This window comes from Notamacropus eugenii, chromosome 6 (assembly GCF_028372415.1).
Source record: "Notamacropus eugenii isolate mMacEug1 chromosome 6, mMacEug1.pri_v2, whole genome shotgun sequence".
Lineage (NCBI taxonomy): Eukaryota > Metazoa > Chordata > Mammalia > Diprotodontia > Macropodidae > Notamacropus > Notamacropus eugenii.
In genome coordinates this window covers 356,799,503-356,822,196 of record NC_092877.1, presented here as the reverse complement: position 1 = coordinate 356,822,196, position 22,694 = coordinate 356,799,503, and the positions used below count along the sequence as shown (strand labels likewise).

General features: G+C 40.9%; 1 protein-coding gene across 1 annotated transcript in view; it reads right to left on the bottom strand.

Moving 5' to 3' along the window:
• The window catches only part of WDR49 (WD repeat domain 49), a 198,229-nt gene extending 175,826 nt beyond the window's left edge, over positions 1 to 22,403 (bottom strand). The window contains exon 1 of the mRNA XM_072618556.1: positions 22,212 to 22,403. Coding sequence (XP_072474657.1) covers positions 22,212 to 22,349 — 138 coding nt within the window. The 5' untranslated portion in view covers positions 22,350 to 22,403. The remainder of the gene's footprint in view (positions 1 to 22,211) is intronic.
• Between the last annotated feature and the right edge of the window lie 291 nt (positions 22,404 to 22,694).

Genomic DNA, 22,694 nt, shown 5'->3' with positions numbered 1-22,694 from the left:
GATAGAGCCTCAGGCAGAGCCTCTCCCCAGGGGCCTGCCCTATAGCTGCAGAGGATGTTTCAGAGTTCTTTACCTTGTCATGAGGACTCTTGGTCTTCCTATACCAAGTTCTTAGTGCCCCATAGGAGAGAGCATTCTGGGTTGCCCCTAATATACAAAGGTCCTGCTGCCCTCTGACCTTATGTAAACTTACCCATTGATCAGAAACATCTTCCCTTCTTCTCATGCTTGGGAGGAGAATTTCCTAGTGTAAAGATCTTTCTCCACCCCTGAGCATCTCTATGGAATAGCACTTTCCCTGGGTCTAAAACAGGGCTTTTTAGGCTGGAGTCCATGAACGCCCAAGAGACCCATCAGTAAAATTGCAGGTGCTCTATGAATTCCAATGGGAAAAAATACATCTTTATTTCAATACAACTGGTTTTCTTTGAAATATTTTTTTACTAAATAACATTATCCTGAGAAGGGGTCCAGAGGCTTCAGCAGACTGCCAAAGGGGACATGCAAATGATTAACAAGCCCTGGTCTAGAGACTTAGGAGTCCTCCCAGTTCTTCTCATCTTAAGCCCTCTCAGACCACCTGGGCTGCATTATAAACATCATTTGGGTCTGTTTTCTGCAATATCCAATGTAGAGGAATGAGAAACAGGACAGCTGAACATGCCCCAGGCCTTGCCATGTACTGGGGAGAAGGAAAATGCAAAACCTGCATTGTTTTCTGCCATTAGTTTAAAAAAATACAGAATCTGCAAATTATACTAGATACCTCTATGAAGTTCACATTAATTTATTCATTCAACGGACATTTCTTATGTGTCTGTTACAAACCAGACACTACACCAGATGATACAAGGAGAGAAATGAATTAGTACCTTCCCTCAGGAAGATTTCTCTCTACTGCTCCAGGTGCAGTAGTGTTCATGATATCCTCTGCTGGTTGGTTTCCCTGGAGGTCTCCAAGACCATGCTGGAGGCAACTAAGCCCTGTCAGGTTCTGCAAGCCTGGACTTTGGGCATCAGCTGTTCTTTTGCTCTCTCCTTGAGGTCCTTTCAGAATGTATTTTATGCACTGTTCCTTCCTGTCAATGGAGCCATTTTCTGCTGCCATCATCAAGTCTTGCCTGCTGTCTATATTTCACCAAGCATGCTAGCAATAACAATGTCCTTCCTAGACAACTCCCCCTTGGCCAGTCAGCTTTGTAATGATAAGGCTACACCTTCACTTAGACTAAGCCACAAGAGCTGAAGCAAAACTCAGCAGATTAAAGAGGAACATTTTTCTCTTCTGGGATTTGACACAATGTTTGGTAAATAGGGAGAGGCGTAAAACAAAATGTCAGCATGGCAAGGGAGGATGGATGACATATGGAAGGCCTTCACACTTTTTTTACACACAAATAATGATAAATCATTCAAGGAGAAATACCTAAGTCAATAACTCAATACTTCAAGGACTTCAGCACTGTGGGATTATCTCCACTGAGGCAGAACACAATGCTTCTGTGCCCAACTAGATTGTCTTTGCCAGATACTATGGTTGGAAAAATTCATCACCCAGCAGCCAGTCCTCTGGAGATGATTTTCCCTAAGTTCAATCAGAGCTCAGACAGCAAACTCATCATCCCCTACTTTGAGGCCTGCCTTCAAGCTTGGTAGAAACGGGTATAGCTCAAGTTCTGCTGGCCAAGCTTTGAGAACCTAGGGTCATACCCTCACCAAAATAAGGCAATGGGTGTATGTGTAGGCAGCTAAGTGCCACAATGGATGGAATGCTGGGCTTGGAGTCAGCAAAATCTGAATTCAAATTCTGTCTCAGACACATACTGTCTATGTGACCCTGGGTAAGTCACTTAACCTTGGTCTGCCTCAGTTTCTTCATCTGTAAAGGGGGTAAAATAGGAGTATTGTTGTGAGGATCTCACAGTGTTGCTGTGAGGACCAAATAAAATACATAAAATATTATAGAAATGTCATCATCATCATGTAGAGACAGACACATATATCTATGTAGGCAGCTAAGTGGCCCAGTAGATAAAGCATAGAACCTGTAGGCAAGAAAAGCTAAGCTCAAGTGTAGCCTCAGATATCTCCTAACTGTGTGATCCTAGGCAAGTCACTTAAACTCTGTGTGCCTTAGTTTCCTCAAAAATGAAAAATGAGAATAATTATACCACCTACCTTGCATTGTTGTGAGAATCAAATGAGACAAAATTTGTAAAGTGCTTAGCACAGTGCCTGGCACATAGTAGGTATTTAATAAATCAATGTTTTCTTCTTTCCTTAAGTAGAAGATTACAAATAAACACAGAAACCAGTCCCCAAGAACGTCCTCCTTTGTTTTCCTTTTTCTCTGTACTATCCACAGCACACAGGCATATTTAGTGGTGGAATGAAGACAAGGAAACATTCTTTTTCTACTGAAAATAATCGATTTCTCTGTAAATGGCAACATATGCAAGGCAAGAGAATAAAGGACCATGTAGACCTGCAGTGAGCAATGATCAGCCTCCTTAACCAACCAATTCACCACCTCCAGTAACTAATCATTGTGGCTATTGTAATGGCCTCTTAACTCCGTTCTCTTCTCTCTCCAATCATCCTCCATACAATTGCAGAAGTCATCTTCCTAATGTACCATGTTGCTCTTTAATCAAACATTTCCAATGGTTTCCCCTCAGAGAATCAGAGGATTTGACAATTTGAAGTTACCTTAATGTTTGAAAATCTTATGCTGATATTCAAGATCTTCCACATATTGACTCAACCCTGCCTTTCTAGTCTCGTTTCCATTTTTTTTATAAAATGTTTAATTGATTCTGCCATCACTGCCATTTCCTCATGATTTTCCCCTTTCCCTAACAGTATCCTCCCTTTTCATAAAGGAAAACAAATGAATATATTTCCTTTTTCAGAGTCACAGAATGTGAGAGTTGGAAGGGCTCTCAGAAGCTAGCCAGTCCACTGTATCCAAACACTCTGGCTCATCAATGCCCATCCTAATATGTGGTGACCAGATCTTAAAGTATTATTAAAGTCCAAGGAGACTAGCACCACTAGAATGTACTACACATTCCAAACAAAGCAGACTCCTCACCATATTTCATTCACATTCTACACTTACCAGTCTTTGGATCTTTGTACATATTGTCACCCATGACTGTCAGGTTTCTCACCTGTCATAAATGGCTGGACCTGTTAAGATGCTTCCCTCATTTCAAGGACCAACTTAAATATCACCTTCTCCATGAAGCATTTGCTAAGCCCCCTAAGCTGAAAGTGATCTCTCTCAAAAACTTCTCATAGCATTTTGTCTGGACTTTTCTGTTCTTAACACACTCTACCTTTGAAATGTTTTTTTGTTATTCTGTTGTGTCTAACTCTCCATGATGCCATGGACCATAGCACCCAGGTCCTTCTATTCTCCATGATCTCCCAAAGTTTGTCCATGTTCATGTTCATTGTTTCCATGACACTGTCTCCTCCTGTCCTCTCACCTTTTCCTTTTGCCTTCAATCTTTCCCAACATCAGGGTCTTTTCCAAGGAGTCCATTTTCTCATTACATGGCCAAAGTGTTTAAGCTTCAGTTTCATTATTTGACCTTGCAGTGAATAGCCTAAGTTAATTACTTTAAGTATTGACTGATTCGGCCTTCTTTCTGTCCAAGGGATTCTCAAAAGTCTTCTCCAGTGCCACAATTTGAAAGCATCGATTCTGCGATGCTCCTCTTTCCTCATAGTCCAACTCTCACAGTTGGACATACATTGCTACTGGGAAAAGCACTGCTTTGACTATACAGAATTGTGTCAGCAATGTAGTAACTTTTTCGTATGCTGTCCAGCTTTGCCACAGCTTTCCTTCCAAGGAACGAGCAAGCATCCTTTAATTTCATGGCTACAGTCTCCATCTGCAGTGATCTTTGAGCCCAAGAATAGAAAATCTGACACTGCTTCCATTTCTTCTCCCTCTATTTGCCAGGAGGCAATGGGACCAGTTGCCAGGATCATAGTTTTGTGTTGTTTTTTTTTAATGTTAAACTTCAAACCAGCTTTTACACTCTCCTCTTTTCCTCTCATCAAGAGGCTTCTTAATGCCTGTTCACTTTCTGTCATTGGAGTAATATCGTCTGCATATCTGAGATTACTGATTTCTCCCAAAATCTTAATTCTGGCTTTTGATTCATCCAGCCTGGCATTTTTCATAATATACTCTACCTATAAGTTAAATAAATAAGGTGACAATATACAGTCTTTGTCGTACTCCTTTTCCAATCTTAAAGCAATCAGTTGTTCCATGTTTGGTTCCTGACCCTCATTCAAGTATGATCTGGTATTCCCATTTCTGAGAACTTGCCATATTTTGTTATGATTTATACAGTCAAAGGCTTTAGTCCAACTCTTCATGACTCCATTTGGGGCATTCTTAGCAGAGATAAGAGAGTAGTTTGTCATTTCCTTCTCCAACGCATTTGACAGATGAGAAAACTGAGGTAAAAAGGGTTAAATGACTTGCTCAGGGTCACTCAGCTAGTAAGTGTCTGAGACTGGATCTGAACTCAGGAAAATAAGTTTTCCTGACTCCAGGCCTGGTGCTTTATCCACTGTATCACTAGTAGCAACTTATAGTATTTTTTATGTATATCTGTCATCCTCTTTATTCAATTCTAAGCTCTTCAAAGACAAGCATAGCAAACTGGATTTGGAATTAGAAGGCCTGTCTGCCACTTAGTACCTGTTTCACCTTGGACAAATCACTTAACCTCCCTGAGCCTCAGTTTTCTTATCTATACTGGATTAGTCTCAGTATCTTAACTCATACCGGAACTCCCAGCATTTAGCATGAGGCTTTGCCTGTAGTAGGTGCTTAAGAACTTTTTGTTCAAGTGAATTCAACGTGTAAGATTTCTCACTGTGCACAATACTCTGTCACAGACTGGCAATGTAACCTTGGGTAGAAGGACACATTCCTCTCTTTCTTGGGTCTCAGTTGATCCCATCTGTGAAATGGAAAGGTCCATTTCCATGTCCTGAGGCCTAAACAATATTAGACTGTAACAACTTGGCAATGATTCTGACATGATATTTCAGCCTATTTTACAAGGAAACGAGAAGGTCAAAAAACTGCTGTATCCTCAGTAATTCATTCAAATGCTGAACCAAATGGTGTTTAGTTTTTGCTTTTTAAATGAGGCCATAAAAAAAGCAAACCACAGAGGCCTTACACTCAGCTTCTCTTCCAAGTTTGATGACTTTCTTTTCATCCTTAGTCCATTAAAATTCTGCCAAGATCTTTTCCTCAAAATGAAAAATAGTCCCTACCGGAGTCCCAAAGTCTTGTTTCCACTACAACCTGCTGAGTTGGTTTGTTTGGTTGGGTTTTTTTTTAAACAGCTCCACAGAAAATAATATTTCTCCTGTCAAAGTCTCTGTCTACCCCTGGGTAATGTTCTGAGACAGCAGAATAAATACCTGCTCTTCGAATGAGTCCTTTTCCCTACCCGGGTAATTAAATTTCAAATTAACATGACTCTTCCTTGTATTTTCATTTCGCTGTTCTTACCTCAATTTCCCCTGGCCACTAAGCATGTTTATAATGAACACGTTGATGAGATGCTTGCTAGCCTGTCAGAACATCGTCGCCAGTGGAAAATTAGATACATTGTTTCAAAACAGATGTATCCGTTTATCTTCCTCCCCCGCATTCGCCATCTGAACAGACCATACACACGCAGGCAGGCTGACACACGCAAACAATAGGGAAAGAAGATGAGGACTCAGACTTCTTCCAAGGAATTCTCGCTTTGCTTCTTTTTCTGGTTGGTTCCCCTGCCTCATCACTTGTTGTTTGTCTTCGTTCTCAAAGAGATCCATGACATCAGGGAGGTGATGCCATGACATGTGAGTGAATTGGATTTAAGAGAGGGAGGAACAGCTGTGCAAAGTCACCAGCCTCACTTTCTCCCCCAGACCTGGACTTATATGGCTTGTCACTTCTCATGTCATGGCAGAGCTGCAAACTCAAGCCTGGACACCTCCTCCCTCAGCCTCTCTGCCCTCTGGTTGGAGGACTGGGGGTGGGGCAGCAAACCCTCTCCTAAAGCTGCCCTTGAGAGAGCAAACTTGGCCTTGCTCAGCTTTGCAGCTCAATTTTACCTGATATCAACTGTAGCTACCCCACTCCCACTCAGTTTCCTTTTTGTGTTTTATCTTCCCTGGTAAGTTCCTTAAGAGCGGGAACTCTTTCTTATTTGGATCCCCATGTCTGACACAAAGTAGGTGCTTAATAAATGTTTACTGAATTAATTCAATAAATACTTCTTAAGCACCTTCTATGCGAATCGAATCTTCCTAAAGCATAGGTCTGACCATGTCACCCCCATTCAATAAATTCTAGAGGCTCCCTGTTACCTGAAGGACAGGACCAGACCCTCCTCTTTGGCTTTTATAGCCCTTCATAACCTGGTCCTTTTCTGCATCTCCAGGCTTCTCACCCCTAGCTCCTCTCTCTGTATCCTCTGATTCAGGGGCATGGACTCCTTGCTGTTCCTCAAAAAAGACAGCACACTTCCTGTCTCCATGTATTCTCACTGGCTGTCCCCCACTCTCTGTACCTGCTCCCTGCTGGCTTCTGCCTCCCATCTTCCCTAGCTTCCTTCAAGTCTCAGCTGGAAGCCTTTCCTGATCCCCCTAAAGTTCGTACCTTTCCTCTGTGATTCTTTCCAGTTTGCCCTGTATATATCTTGTTGGCACAGTTGTTTGCATGCTCTCTTCCCTCATCAAGCAGTTAAGTGTCATAGAGCATATAGAACACTGGGTCTGGAATCAGGGAGATGAGTTCAAATCTGGCCTCAGACACTTACTAGCTATATGACCTTGGGCAAGTCACTTAACCCGTGTTACTACAACTGTCTCAACTATAATAATAACATCTCCCTCCCAGGATTGTTGTGAGGATCAAATGAGATAATATTTGTCAATTGCTTAGCACATATCTGGCATATAGTGGGGACTGTATAAATATTCATCTCCTCTTTCTCCATTACATTATGATCCTCTTGAGGATAGGTACTTTTTTGTCTTCTTTTTTAGTCCCCAGCACTCAACACATCGCCTGGAACATAGTAGGTGCTTAATAAATGGATGTTGATTGGACAACTTTCCACACTTGTATCAGTGTTAGTTTTCAATCAACCTGCAGCCATCAATGAGCGAAACAGAGGGCAGGTTTGGTGACCAACCTAGGTTTCTGCCAAATAAATCTCTGTATGGAATTTGTTACACACTACCCATGTTACACACTACCCTTACCCCTCAAATAGTTAAATTCCCCATGCCATGATATGACAGCCCAAGAAAAATAAGCATGTCTCTCTTTAGGATTAAGAGAAATAATTTGGTAGAAATAGATTTAATTACATAATAATGGAGCAATTAAAATATATCCAATAAGCATTCCACTTTTCTGCTAATAGGAGTTGTTAATCCCATCTTGGAATGACATTTTCTTTTAAATGCCTGTATACTCTGGTTTTACTTGCCTACAAAGAATATTATATCTTCCCTGTAGAATGTAAGCTTCTTGTGAGCAGGAACTGTTTTTTCACTGTCGCTAAGTCCCCAATATTTAGCATACTGCCTTTCACAAAATGAGTGATTCATAAGTGTGCTCAATCTCTTTGTAACCCTGAGACTATGCTTTTCTTTTTAATTAAAATAAAATATTGATATCTTTTGGTTTTATATCACCTACATTTCCCAATATATTCTTCGCCCTCCCTCTTACTCCCAGAGTCACCCTTTATAACAAAGAAGAAAAAAAATGGTTTAGCTAAACTAATACATCCCTGAGTCAATAGTATACGCTATATTCCACTGTGGACAGTACCCCACCTTGGCAAACAAAAGGGGAGATGTGCCTCCTCATATCTCAGTTTGGGATCCACGGTTGGTCATTGCAATTTTGCAACATTCAGTTTTGACGTTGTTCATTCTATTTATATCCTTGTAGTCATTGCATAAATTGTTTTATTCTTTTTACTTGAGTCTGCATCAGTTCACTTAAGATTCTCATACTTCTCATTAACATAATCACTGTTTCTTACAGCACAGTTATATTCCATTGCCATGACTCTTTTAACTATTCCCTAAACCAAGGGTGGGGAACCTGTGGCCTTGAGGCCACATGTGGCCCTCTAGGTCCTCAAGTATGGCCCTTTGACTGAATAGGGTTCCCCAACCCTTCAAACCATAGGCAAATACTATGTTTCTAATTCTTTGTTACAAAAAAAAAAGTGCTTCCTTAAGTATTTTTTGTTGTTGTCCAGTTGTTTTTCAGTCATGTCCAACTCTTTGTGATCCCATTTGGGGTTGTCTTGGTGAAGATCCTAGAGTGGTTTGCCATTTCCTTTCCCAGCTCATTTGACAGATGAAGAAACTGAGGCAAACAGGATTAAGTGACTTACCCAGGATCACATAGCTAGTGTCTGAGGCCAGATTTGAACTCGGAAAGCTGAGTCTAGTCTTCCTGACTTCAGGCCTGGTGCCCTATGCACTATAGCTCCACCTAGCTACCTATAAGTGTTGTTGGTGCACATGAAACCATTTAAAAAACAAAAACAAACATACAAATACCTCCTTGCCTTATATTCTTAGCAGTCACTTCTCTGGGTCAAAGGAAGTGGGCATTTTAGTCACTTTCTTAGCACAATTCTAAACTGCTTTCCACAGCTTCACCAGTACTACATTAGGACGCCTGTCTTCCCAAAACCAATTCAACATTGGCTTTTCACTGTCACCCGCTGCCATGTCATGTTATATAATAATAAGGGCAGGAAGGGAGTATCATGCATTTTCTCAAATAGTGTCTGGTGGTTGTTTTAACTAGTCCTCAGTGCTCTTTCAAAATATTTATCTATCTATTCATCTATTTACCTGCCTACCTATCTGTCAGTCTATTTGTCGATCTACATTTCCACTTCCCTATCATCTATAATCTAACTATGTGTCATATACCTTTCTATTAGCATGTGTATAAAAATCAGAGTGTATCAACAAATGCTAGTTATTGACCGTAAAATATTTAAATCCTGAGCTTTGTAGAAAGTTCTAGAAGGCTGGACACAAAGCTGTTAGTATGAGGATGAGGGTGAAAATGTAAAGCTATTACTGTCACAGGAGAATTTAGCAAGTCCTATGAGCCCATGAGACATTATCTTTACAAATGTTTAAGTCTTCCCTGAACTGCTTATCGCTGGATGGGAATCTGAGGACCAGTTTAACTCTTTAGGATCACTGTAATCAATTCAGGCTTCTCCCTAACATTCTTGGCCTCCAATCCCCTCAGTTTTCCTGTCAGGAAATTGACATTCTCTTTTTAAGTATCAAAGTAAGTATAATTAGGAAAATAAGGAAAGAGAGAAATAGAGGAAGAGAGAGAGAGAAAGAGAGAGAGAGAGAGAGAGAGGTAGAGACAGAGAGAGGGAGAGAGAGAGGGAGGGAGGGAGGGAGGAAGAGAAAGAGAGAGAGAGAGAGGTAGAGACAGAGAGAGACAGAGAGAGAGGGAGGGAGGGAGGAAGAGAGAGAGAGAGAGAGAGAGAGAGAGAGAGAGAGGTAGAGACAGAGAGAGGGAGAGAGAGAGGGAGGGAGGGAGAGAGAAAGAGAGAGAGAGACAAAGAGAGACAGAGAGAGAGACAGAGAGAGAGACAAAGAGAGGGAGAGAGAGAGGGAGGGAGGGAGAGAGAGAGAAAGAGAGAGATAAAGAGAAACAGAGAGAGAGAGAGAGAGAGAGAGAGAGAGAGAGAGGATGAGGACAGACAGACTCACTCGCTCATTCCACTCCAAAACCATTTTAGATTTTAGCTCTAGATTTTACTGATTACATTCTAACGGTAGTCTCACCCAAAAAGTGTAACCTCAGATCAGAAACAGAGAAAGGAGATGGCGTATCCAGTGGTTTGATTGTCTTTAGAATATGATCTCAAGTGTCTGAGGATGGGTAGGGGATGGAGAGGGCAGGGGAGAGGCTAGGGAGCGCTGTATCACAGTAGTGATTTCCTGCCACCATACCTGAGAGGGTTTGGTTCTCTCCAGGGAGGGGGGAGGAAACTCTCGCTCATATCCACCTGCTGCCTTTGCTCAAAAGTAAGTTATTGACAAAGGCAGCAGGAAAGCTAGCTGGACTGCATAATGGAGCTATAGATTAAACCTTATTTATTTTTCTTAGGATAAATACCCCTTGATAAAGCTTTGGAAAGAAAGAAGACAAGCAATGGCCCAGTTTCATCTTTTCCTTTTATTTATTTATTATTTATTTATTTTTATCTTATCATCCTTTACACTGACTGTGTTTTCTTTGATCAGGCACAGGAGTCCTATCACCAGGGGATGTGGGCTGGTTGAGCTGCTTACCTTCAGTTTGGCTGAGTTCAACATTTACTTAGTGCCTGCTGTTATTAAACGAAAAATCTATCTTTTTTTTCAAGTAAAGAGTTCTCATTATAGGTCTGTCTGATCCTGAGTTACCTTCCATTATGTAATGCCCCCAAGAGCATTTCTGGGGGCCAGTGGCAAGGGCAGACCAAACTTCCACGTTGGCACAGGTGGTTACATTAGAGCAGGGGTGGGGAACCTGCAACCTCGAGGCCTTCTAGGTCCTCAAGAGTGGCCTTTTGACTCAGTCCAAGTTTTTCAGAACAAATCCTTTTTTTAAGGGATGTGTTCTGTGAAGTTTGGATTCAGTCAAAGGACCTCACTTGAGGATCTAGAGGGCTCAGGTTCCCCACCTCTGCGTTAGAGTATTGGATGGAACTGCTAGCCTAATTATTTCCCTCACAGTATCGGAAATTTTCAGTGTTCGAAATTCAGTCCTTTGGCACAGAAGGAAAAGCATTGAATTTGGAATCAGGACCCACATTCCTCTGCCAGTTGCTAACCTTTGTGAACTTTGGAAAGGTGCCTCAGTCTCTTTTCTGTAAAATGAGGTAATTGGACCTCTGAGCATCTTCCAGCTCTAAATTTCTTCCATAATCCTTTTTGTTTATTTGTTTTTAAAATATGCTTGACTGGATTGAAACACTATTTATCAGAATTAACATTAACACCTTAATTTATCAAAAAAAACTAATCCCTTGAAAGTCCTGAAAGGAATGAATTAAAGGATAGGCTGGTTTTGTTGAGGAGAGGAGATAAGGATAGGTGAAGAATAGGCAAGTAGATTTTCCATTAAGTGGGGCAACATGAGTTGTCATATTACTAATTAAACTCAACTTCCATTAAAATCCCTGATTGATCCACACTGGCTAGCATAGCACCTAGTGGTAATCTGTAAGATGGTTAGGTCCTATTAACTTATTCATTCACGAGTACCGCCCGTGTGACCTTACCAAGTCATCTCTTAGCCTCATTTTTCTTCTATGTAAAATAAAGGAGTTGGATTCAGTAAATTCCAAAGTCCCTTCCCGGTCTCAATCTATGATTCTTTAAGTAGGTACACTTTCCTCCTCCTCTTCTTCCTTCCTCCTAAAAATTACATGTTGGCTGACTCCTAGGGTCCCTGACTTCACAGCAGGTGCCAAGAAGGTCTTGAGAGTTAAGGATGTCCAAACGAAGCATCTCAAAGAGATGTCCTGGACTGCCAGAACTGCATGTTTGGAAAGGACTTATAAGGAATTAACAGGAAAGGAAAGGCAAAGAAATACAGAAGACAATCTTCCCATTTAGCTCGTATTCTCTATGGGGAAATTGGATGTCTTGATTTTCCTTAAGGAAAAGAGGGGAGTGGGAGGAGAGGAGCATGAGGTGCCATGCTCTAGAAACTATGCCCCTTGCCCTAGCAGCAGGGGAATTTTCTTATCCTATTTTGCAGAGAGCCAGTTTAAAGGACCCTAGGGTCATAGGCTGCAAGGAAAAAGAAACGCTTAAAAGTCATCTAGTCTGAACCCTCATTGTTCAGAAAAGGTAACTGAATCCTTAAAAGGTGAAATCAATGAAGAAATATTAATTAAACATCTATGTTCCAGGAACTGGGCTAAGCACTAGCAAAAGCCAGCCTCTGTCTTCAAGGAGTTTACATTCCAGTGGGGGAGACAACATGCCAACAAATACATACAATGAACAGAGGGAAGGCACAAGAATGAAATGGGGTTAAGGAAGGTTTTCTGGAGAAGGTGGGATTTCGGTAGGAAGGCAGTAGGCAGGGCTGAGGAGGGAGAGCATTCCAGGCATGGGAGACAGCCAGAGAAGATGCCCAGAGCCAAAAGATGGAGAATCTTTTCCTGGAATGAGCAGGAGGCCAGTGTCACTAAACCAAAGAGTCACAAAGGGATTGGTGGCAGATCTGAGATCCGAATTTGGGTCCTCTGATTACAGGTCCAGCTCCCTTCGCACTCTACCACCTTGACAATGTCCAACACGGTGTCTCATTAAATTATTGTTTTGCTATTTATAAATTAGATTGTAGGCAGCATGGTACCCCAGAATGAATGCTGGATTTGAAGTGAGGGGAAGTGGGTTCGAATTATAGCAAGATTACTTGCTACCTGTGTGACCCTGAGCAAATAAATCATTTCATTTTCTGGGACTCAGTTTCCTCAGCTGTAAATTGAACTAGATTATCTCAAAGATCGCTTTCAGATCTAAGTCTATGCTCCCATGATAATTTTAAGAACTATGGTTTAGATTTCAGCTCTGATATTGATTGAATTTGCCAACAGGTTAATTCTTTGTAGAAAAGATATTAACTCAGTGTTCGAAACCTTAGCAATCCCAAAATTTCACACTGGAAAGGAGCTTTAAGATCATTTTATCCAACCCCCATGTGTTATAATAAGGAAAAGGGGGTCAAAGAGGTAAAGTGATCCTAACATCATGGGTCAAACCTAAATTAGACTCAGTCCAATAGGTTTGAATTTTAAAATGTAATGACACATGTGGACTATAAAATGCAATTAAAATCACTATAGTGGTTCAAAATTAAAAGATCACCCTTTAAAGACAGAATTAAAATAAAATACTACTTGACTCTTGGTGTAATGGAAATGTTACTGGAATTGGAGCCTGGAAGACTTGTGTTCATACCCCACCCTCCTCAGACACTGTGTGACCCTAGGCAAGTGCTCTCTGTGCCTCAGTTTTCCCATTTGTAGAAAAAGAGGGGAATGGACTCCAAGGTACTGATAATAGAAAACTATCAGCCTTCTTGAGCAGCCAGCCAGATCCTCCCTGGGCTAAAGAGACTTCCTAGGGTGTGGAATCCTATATAGGGCTGCCAGGGAGAAGGGAAGGGATAGGTTGAGAGTCAAAAGGAAAGGAGAGAAAGTGCCAACTCAGTCTGTAGGAGCCCAAACAACTGTACCCTCAGAAATACCTGGGCATCAGCAACCTGGGCTGCTAAGGCCTGAGAGAGGCAGCTAAAGAGTATAGCAGACAGAGTCGTCCTCCAGAAGTCAGGAAGACCTGAGTTCAAATATGGTCTCTGGCATTTACTAGCTGTGTGAGTTTCTGCCTGACTCTGTTTCCTTAAAATTTTTACAATAGTAGTAACTACCTCCAAGAATTGTTGTAAGGATCAAAAAATATAATATTTGTAGCACATGAGCATTTAAATTATGCCTGAACATTTGCACACACACATACGTGTGTGTGTGTGTGTGTGTGTGTGTGTAATCTCATTTGATCTTAGCAACAGCTCTGTGAGTTGGACACTATTCTTACCATCCCCATTTTACAGATGTGAAAACAGAGACTAGAAGTTAAACGATTTTTCCAAACTGTGCTCAAAGGGCTACAAAAATGTGCATACCCTTTGACCCAGCAATATCATTTTTAGGACTGTATTCCAAAGAGATCATAAAAATGGGAAAGAGTCTCACATACACAAAAATATTTATATCAGCTCTCTTTGTGGTGGCCAAGAACTGGGAATTGAGGGGATGCCCCTCAATTACGGAATGGCTCAACAAGTTGTGTTATATGATTGTGATGGAACACTGTTGTGCTATGAGAAATGATGAACAGTAAGACTTCAGAGAGCTGGAAGGACTTATATGATCTGATGCTGAGTGAAAGGAGCAGAACAAGGAGAACGTACACAGCAACAACCACAGTGCACAAGGAATTTTTCTGGTAGACTTAGCCCTTCACAGCATCGCAAGGACATACAAAATTCCCAGTGGACTCGAGGCAAAACGTCTTCAACATCCAGAGAAAGAACTATGGAATTGGATCGCAGATTGAAGCAGATCATTTTCTTTTGTATTATGTTTTGTTTTGTTTTGTTTTATGGTTTCTCCTATTCATTTTAATTCTTCTTGTAACATTACTAAGGTGAAAATGTATTTAATAAGATTGTATGTGAAGAATCTATATAAGATTGCATGCCATCTTGGGGAAGGGGGAGAGGGAGGGGGAAATCTAAGATATATGAAAATGATTGTAGAAAACTGAAAACAAATAAATTAATTAACAAAAGATAAAAAAATTTAAAAAAAAAAGATTTTTCGAAGATCACACAGTTTGAAAGTTCCTGAGGCTGGCTTTAAATCCTACTCTTTTCTTTCTCTTTCTACTGCACCACCTTATCCCACTGCTAAGCTGGGGGCTGAAAGCAGGTTCTCTGACTCCAGACCAAACACTCTCACGCTGCCATGGCTCATGTTCCATCATTTTGTATCACAGTTCAATTCAGTTTAGCAAACATTCAATACCTATGATCCTAGTACAACTCCCACCTTTGGCTGTGTAAGCCTGGGCTGGTCACGTGGGTGTCAGACTCTTGACCAGCAAAACTCAAACCATATTAAAATATAATTGGGAAATAAAATAAATATGCCATATGACGCAGACAAAACTAATTTGTGGTTTCCTAAGTCAATAGGAAGCTGCAGGAACACGTTTCTATTGGAATTTGACACCACTGCTCTGGGCAATTCTTTAAAAAGTTGTAGGGCATGAATGATGATTGAGCGAGTTTCCTCACCTCAGAGTTCCTTATACTAGTGAAATCACAAGTTCAGATTCTCTCTCTCTCTCTCTCTCTCTCTCTCTCTCTCTCTCTCTCTCTCTCTCTCTCTCTCTCTCTCTCTCTCTCTCTCCCCCTTCCTCCCTCCCTCTGTCTCTGTTCTGTCTGTCTCTTCCTCCTTACCATCCCCTGTCTCTCTCTCTCCTTCCCTTCTTCTCTCCCTCCTTCTCCTTCTCTCCCCTCTCTCTCCCTCTCATGTTATTTTTTCCTTCTCTTTCTCACTCTCAACGTATTTCTGCCTCTCTCCCCTAGTTTCTAAGAATACAAAGGCAAAATCTAGTCCTCATCCCCAAGGAGCTCACAAATTATTGGGGGCAAGGGGAGGCAATAAGATAAATAAAGAGATAATTATGACTTAGAATATGGATAAATAGGAAATGTCTGAACAAAATTCCATCCGAGATCCCAAGAGGAAGAGTTCCCTTGTAGCTTGGAGGAATAAGGGAAGATTTTATGACCAAAGATGAAAGACCTTGAACTAAGCAAAGGGATTTCTCCAGGCAAAGGTCATAGAATAAGAGGCTATTCTTGGTTCTATCTAATTGACCAAGTTCTGTAAACAGGAGTTACAGGAAACTGGGTTTCCTGTAACCCAGAGTTACAGGAAACCAACCTGGAAACTCCTACCTCCCAAAACATTGGTCTTAATTGAGAGGCAGGAGTAGCTGAGAAAGCCAATCTAGATATTGGACTGCTATGATTAGTGGTCTGGATTTTCCTACCTACTTTCTTCTAGCATCATTCATCACCTTGACCCCAGGAGTAAAATAAATCAGGTTATATTGCTTCATTTTAGGGACAAGGAAATCAGAAAGCCACAGAGAAAGTTTGATGGGGCTGGTGGGGGAGACATTACATTGAGTCAGAACTTATTTAGTCCTTCAGTTGTGTCTGACTCTTCATGACCCCATTTGGGGTTTTCTTGATAGAGATATTGGAGTGGTTTGCCATTTCCTTCTCTAACTCATTTGACAGATTAGGAAACTGAGGCAGACAGGGTTAAGTGACTTGCCCAGGGTCACACTGCTAATAAATATCTGAGACTGCATTTCAACTTGGGTCTTCCTGACTCCAGGTCTGGTGCTTTATCTGCTATGCCATCTAACTGCCCAGAGTTAAAAGATCCAGGTTCAAGTTCTGACTCCCTCACTGGATAGGGTGACCTTTGTCAAGTTATTTAATCTCTATAGGGTCTCTCCTCAATGATAAAATGAGGGAATTGGAGCAGATGGCCTTTGAACTCCCTTGGAGACGTTAGAGCGATATAGGCATATTTGTAAAATGAGGAGCTAACCTCCAAGCTTGCTTCCAACTCAAACTCTAGGGTTCCAGTTCTGGGAGTCTATAAAATACATTTGTCCTGAAATTCAGCCTCCTAAATTCTTTCAGTTTACTCTCAATATCGGCTAGATTTGTTTCTACTCTTTTGATTTTAACAGGAGGATCTTCTATTTCATATCTGATTTTATAAATTCCATTTTCATTGATGGCATCAATTTTGGCACTGATGTTGAACTCTCTTTGGGTTTTGCTTACATGCTATTGGTTCCTCCAGTAAAATGGAAACTCCTTGCAGGCAAGTATTGTTTCTTTCTCTCTTTGTATCATCTGTGCCTGAAGCAGTTCTTTGCACAGCGTGTGTGTGTGTGTATGTGTGTGTGTGTGTGTGTGTGTGTGTTCGTCCTTCACTGACGAAGACCAGACCATCAGAAAAATGACATGACTTGCACTTGACTTTGTTTTGAGTGAGGGAGGGCTGTGCAGGTCACAAGCCTCGCTTTTCCTCCAGAGCCATCTGAATCCAGTGACCACATATTCATCAGGATGACTAGAGATAACCCAGGATGAGGCAGTTAGGGTTAAGTGACTTGCCCAAGGTCACACAGCTAGTGAGTGTCAAGTGTCTGAGGTGAGATTTGAACTCAGGTCTTCCTGTCTCCTGCACTGGTGCTCTATCCACTGCACCACCTAGCTTCCCCCTTGCACAGAGTAAATGCTCAACAAATGTCTATGGCACCGAATCAAATGAGATTGTTTGAATCAAAGGAAATTACAATCTCCCTGCATGCAAGTTGAATTCAGTGGCCCAAAGAGCTCTACTTAAAAAGGGGCTGTATTTTGCCATTCACATAGAGAGATCAATTAAATACCATCCGTAGACACTGTGTTATCTCGATGGTTTGAAGGGACTTTTCACAGCTCCAAGTTTAACAACTTCACCTGTCAAACCTCTAGCTGATCAATCAACAAGGAGCTGTGATCACACCTACTCTTTCCTAAGTTCGGTACAGGTAGCTTCCTCATTAGCCATCTCTTTATTTCTGCCTTCCAATACAGAAATTAGCCAGGGAAAATATTTTTTAAGCTAATCAATCCCTTAAGAATATTTGTCATTGTCACATATAAGGAGGCCACAAAGAAAGAAAAGCTATCAGAGCATGAATGTTGCTGGGGGCTAACAAGATTCAGGATGCATCATCTCACACCATCTCTCAAAGGTAGGTTTATTTCTACCTCAAAGGTCTGTTTCTTTCCAGCCACAATTTCTTCCTCTCACATTTGCTATGAAATATGTAATGCATAGAGATTCTTCACTCCCAAAGGGGCTGTGCTTTGGGATTCTTAATAAAATGTAAAATATGTTTGAAATACAAATGATCTGAATTTCAAGAGACTATCTAATTTCCCTAAGCAATCCAAGCGCTAAAGGATAGAGTCATGGAAGCCACCGTTTAGAAATTCTATGAATAATGAAAGTTTTCTCACCCTGTTCTGCTCTCCTTGCTCATGCTTACATATGTCTTTTCTGATTCAATCATTTGAAAAGAAGGGGAACAAAACCCAGATAACTTAATTTAGTTCATCTGCAAGGATTCAACCACTTCAGTTGGCTCACTGGAAATCTAGACTTATGGGATGTCAAAGAGTCTCAGAGTTGGAAGGGACCTCAGTGGGCATCAAGTTCAAACTATATGTGATGTAACACCTTTCATTTTTTTCCCTCTCCCCCTAGGACTGGAAGTGCCTACATTTGAGTTTTTAGCAGGGAAAGAGAAAGAAGTGTACACACAACAGTGATTTAATAAGATAATAGAGGACAAGGTCAAGAACTTAGAGATTGAGAGAGGAAATGGCATGCTTCTTGGCAACCAGAAACTTGAATCAAAAGATTCAAGGTCAGAAGCAGGCTGACAGAGAACAGGCAAGAAAAAAATGAACTAGTGTCATCAAGAAACTACCAAAGGTCCAGTGGAAAAGGATGGGATCCCATTCAGTGATGGGATAGGAAAAGATCAACTGTCATGAGTGATAATTGACATGAGATCTCAAGTTCATAGACCATGCTGTGAAGGTTTCCATGTCTAGAAGTCTTCAATCCTCAGTAAATGAATGAGTCCTACTGTGTGAGTTTGGTATCAAGTATAAGTTTTGTTGGATTGTCTGCATCCCTTTGCCTGCTTATAGAAGAGGATGCTGTGGAAACTGAGCAAAATGGAATGTCCATTTCCTAGGACTGTGAAGGAAATGACCTAGATCTGGAGGGACTATTGTTTTATTATTTTCCAGAGAAAAGCACTGTATACGGCTAAGTCTGTGACTCCATTTTGCTAATATCACCTAACTAGGGTTCACTGAAAAACAGCAAGCTCATGGAGGATATTTTAGTGGGCTATGGGCTCAGAAATAAGGCTATCATCGCACTTCTACACCCTTTAAACTGACAGAAAAAACCAGAGATGGGATAAAGATCAGTCATTCTCTGAGAATCATAGAGGGTTTGGCATTTTTCTAACATTCATAGTCATAAGGTGAAGTGAATAACTCCCAGAGATACCATGGGATTTCTAGCTCACATGTTTATATAAATAAAAATATAGATGTATAGCTATATATGCAAATTATGAATCTATACATGGATATATATATACATACATTTTATATGTATGTGCTGCAGGGTGGCTCAGTGGATAGAGCACACATATATATCTCATTGGATACATTGTGCTTATATGTACACAACACATTGTTTGTTGTTCACACTAGGAGTCATTGCTTTTTGACAGTACCATAAGCTCATACATACAGAGCTAGGAGGGACCTTGGAGGTCATTAAATTGAAAACTCCACCATCCCCATTTCACAGAAGAAGAAACTGAGGTAGACAGAAGTAACTGACTTGTCCAAGACCATGTAGTCAGTAAGTGCTTACCTTGAGATTCCAACTCAGGTCCCTCCAATTTCAAGTCTAGCACTCTATCTCTTGCTTCACACTGTTTCCTAATCACTGCTTCCCTAACCACCAAATAGTATCTTAACTAATATACCATATTGAAATATAGTTCATCTGTAAATATACCTAAAACATTTGCCATATGCTTTAATGGCACAGTTTCCATTTAGTCAATGACTACTATTGACACTTGTGCTTGAGAAAATGGAACTTCATCTAATTCCGGGCATCTCTCTTTCCAGTACTAAATATATAGGCTGCGAGAAAAAGTCAGGACCCCAAGGGGTCAGGATCAGCGGCTAACATCTGCATGTTCAAATAGAATTTCTGTGAATGTCTGGACCACAGATTCTTTTAGTTCTCCTTGTTTCAGAACAGACTTGGCGTACAATTTTTTCCTTTAACAACAAACTGCACCTGTGGCCTTGGGGTCTAAAGCTTATGACAGATGGCAGGGCTCCATCTGAACATCGTCTTGCTCTCCATATCCATACTGGGCTCAGCAGTAGTGTTGGCTCAGGAGCCTCATTTGGAGGACTGGTTTCAGAATAGTCTCCAGTTCACTCAGCTCTTTGTCTGTGGAATCAGTTCAGAATGGATGGACTTCCCTTTGTTGAAAGCACACTCGTAAATCGTCATTTGTTTTTTTTTTAAAAAAAGTGTCATTAAGCTCTTCTCTGCAGGGATGTGATTTATGGGTCATACATTATTTTCCTCCCCTGCTTGTCAGTCATGATCCTCTGAACCAACACTCTGAAAATAGGGTCAGGAAGAAGGTGAGATCCCATGGATGCCAAAATCACTATCATGGTACTTTTTATAGCCATGAATGGGAAACAAAATGAGTGCTCATTGACTGGGGAATGGCAGATGAATGTGATAGAATATTTTTGTGCTGTAAGAAATGGATGAATATGAAGGATTCAAAGAAAGTTGGAAAGATATATATAAAGTGAGGGAGACCAAAAATAGGTCCAGCAGGGAGAAAAATCACACAGGATTATAAAGGGAAGCAATACAAAAGACATCAGAATTTGGGTTAGTGCAATCGATCTTGATTCAAAGTACTGATCATGAAATAGGTTTCCCTGCTCACAGTAGGAAAGGGGACCAGGGACAGGGAATTCTACCACCACTGTCAGATATGATTGAGGGGTCACTTTATTTGGGGTAGTTAACTCTTCACTAGGGGGAGAAGCTGGAAAATTAGAAAACATCAGCAAAACAGACAATCAGAGTGGTATAGTGGAGAAGGCGGTGGACTTAGAGCCAAGAAGTCTTGGGTTCAAATGGTGCCTTAGACACTGAACTGTGACTGGACAAGAAACAATCATTATGAAGTACAAGTCACTGAACAGTTCTGTGCCTCAATTTCCTGATCTATAAAATGAAAAGGTTGGATTCAATGATGTCTAAGGCCCTTTAGGGTTTTTCATTTTTTCTTCTTTTCCTACTTTCATAAAGTAAGTGTTTAATAAATACTTGTTGATTGATTGAAAGTTGGAAAGAAAAGTTTGAGCCAGACAGTGGAGGGACTTGAATTCCAAGTCAACAAGTGAGAAGCATTCACACTCTCTCTTCCATTTCAGAATGTTAACCCAGGAAAGAGACCCTGGTTCCTGATACTTTGTATTCTTAGCATTTGAACCAAACTGCCAGACAGCTGTTCATTCATGGGGAGAGGCTGTCATCATTTGCTGCTTTCTTTTCTCTGAATGTTCTCAAGCTGTCAAAATATTTGCTATGTCTATCAAAACATGCCAAGCTCATTTTGTGCACTGGGCATGAGCCTCATTGATATCTCTGCATCAAATAGGGTTGGTTGACTTGGCAAATATATAAAGAGTTAGTTGAGAAAGTGCTAGAGAGAGTTTGGAAAGTGGGGCGTAAATATGATGGAGTATGTGATAATAAGATGGTTGACACCATTGTGACAGCTGAAGAAAGACGCAAAGGGAGATCCTGAAACATTTCCTAACAGAGTATGTAATTGAACGTTTAAAAGAAAGTACGACCTGTCTAAGGTAGCTAATAACAGATTAAATTGGGAACCAATTGCATGGCAACGTATCCACAAGCCTTAGCTTCTCAGGTTGTTCTAAGGTTGCATTCCAAAGTCTGTTTCAAATTAATACAAATGCTCTGGGGCACCCTCAAAGGACCTCTAGTATCCCCTGGTTCATGCTGTGGAAAGCATAATGAACTAGAAGAAATGGGGATTCACACCCAGCTCTATTTTCAGACTCTGAAGAGCACTTCTCCATACCTCTGGGTTGGCCTAAAAGTCATTAAAAAGTAACTTGTTCATTTAGCATGATTGCCAGCTTCCAAGTTAATTCAATGAGCTATGTAAAAGGGAACTTTGGAACTTAGACGGTCTCTTCAACAGAGACTTACACAAATCACTAGTAATATTGGTGGCTTTAAAGTTCCATTGCTCGCTGTGGGAGAATTGGAACCTTATGTTGATTATTGATTTTGCTCAGCACCACATAAAATGATCATTTGGGGAAGGGACTACAGTGGTCAAAAAAGGATGTGGCCAGAGGATTTGCCCTCCAGCATGTGATTTAAGGGGAGCCCTTTCACTAATTCTAGTTGCAAGAAAAGGGCATCATTACTAACAGTCAACATAAACCCTAATATTCCTGTCCTGCCTTAAGCAGGATGGCATTTACCAAAAATATACCTTGCCAGGGACACAGTCCTCCTGAAAACTGGCTTCATCCTCATAGATAGCAATCTTAAACCAAACATTATGTTTGTGGGAAGAAATAGTGCCAAAGAGACAAAGACAGAAAGTGGATGATGGCCAATCCAGGCTCAAGGACACTTCCCAGACTTTAGTCCACCCTGCATCACTTATTAAAGACCTACTGTATGAAATGTCCTGTGCTTACCCACTTGGAGACACTTTTTTCTGTGTCCTACTGTTTTCTTTAATCAGTTACCAACATCAACACTTACCTCAAAAATGCTCTGTATTTTCATAAAGTCATCAACATCTAGTTGGTTTTCAAGGGGTTCTGCTCCACATTTCTCATCATCTTTTGCTTTAGAAAGTGTCTGAGGGCCAGGCAGAAGTGGAATATTTTGATAATTCATGATGGTGCTACTTCTTCTTGGGAATTTTCACTTTCTTTACATATGATTCTTATCTTCTGCTAGAAGAAATATTTTAGGGAACTAAAGTTTGGCAAAAGTACTCTCAGAAAGAAATCCCAATGGATCCAAGTGAGCACAATTTAATTCATTAAGCAAACGTTTTAAGCATCTAGTATTTATCAAGTGCAGTGCTAAGAACTGGAGAGGGAAAGAAAGAAAGAAAAAAGAGAGAGAGGGAGGGAGGAAGGAAGGAAAGAAGGAAGGAAAGAAGGAAGGAAGGAAAGAAGGAAGGAAGGAAGGAAGGAAGGAAGGAAGGAAGGAAGGAAGGAAGGAAGGAAGGAAGGA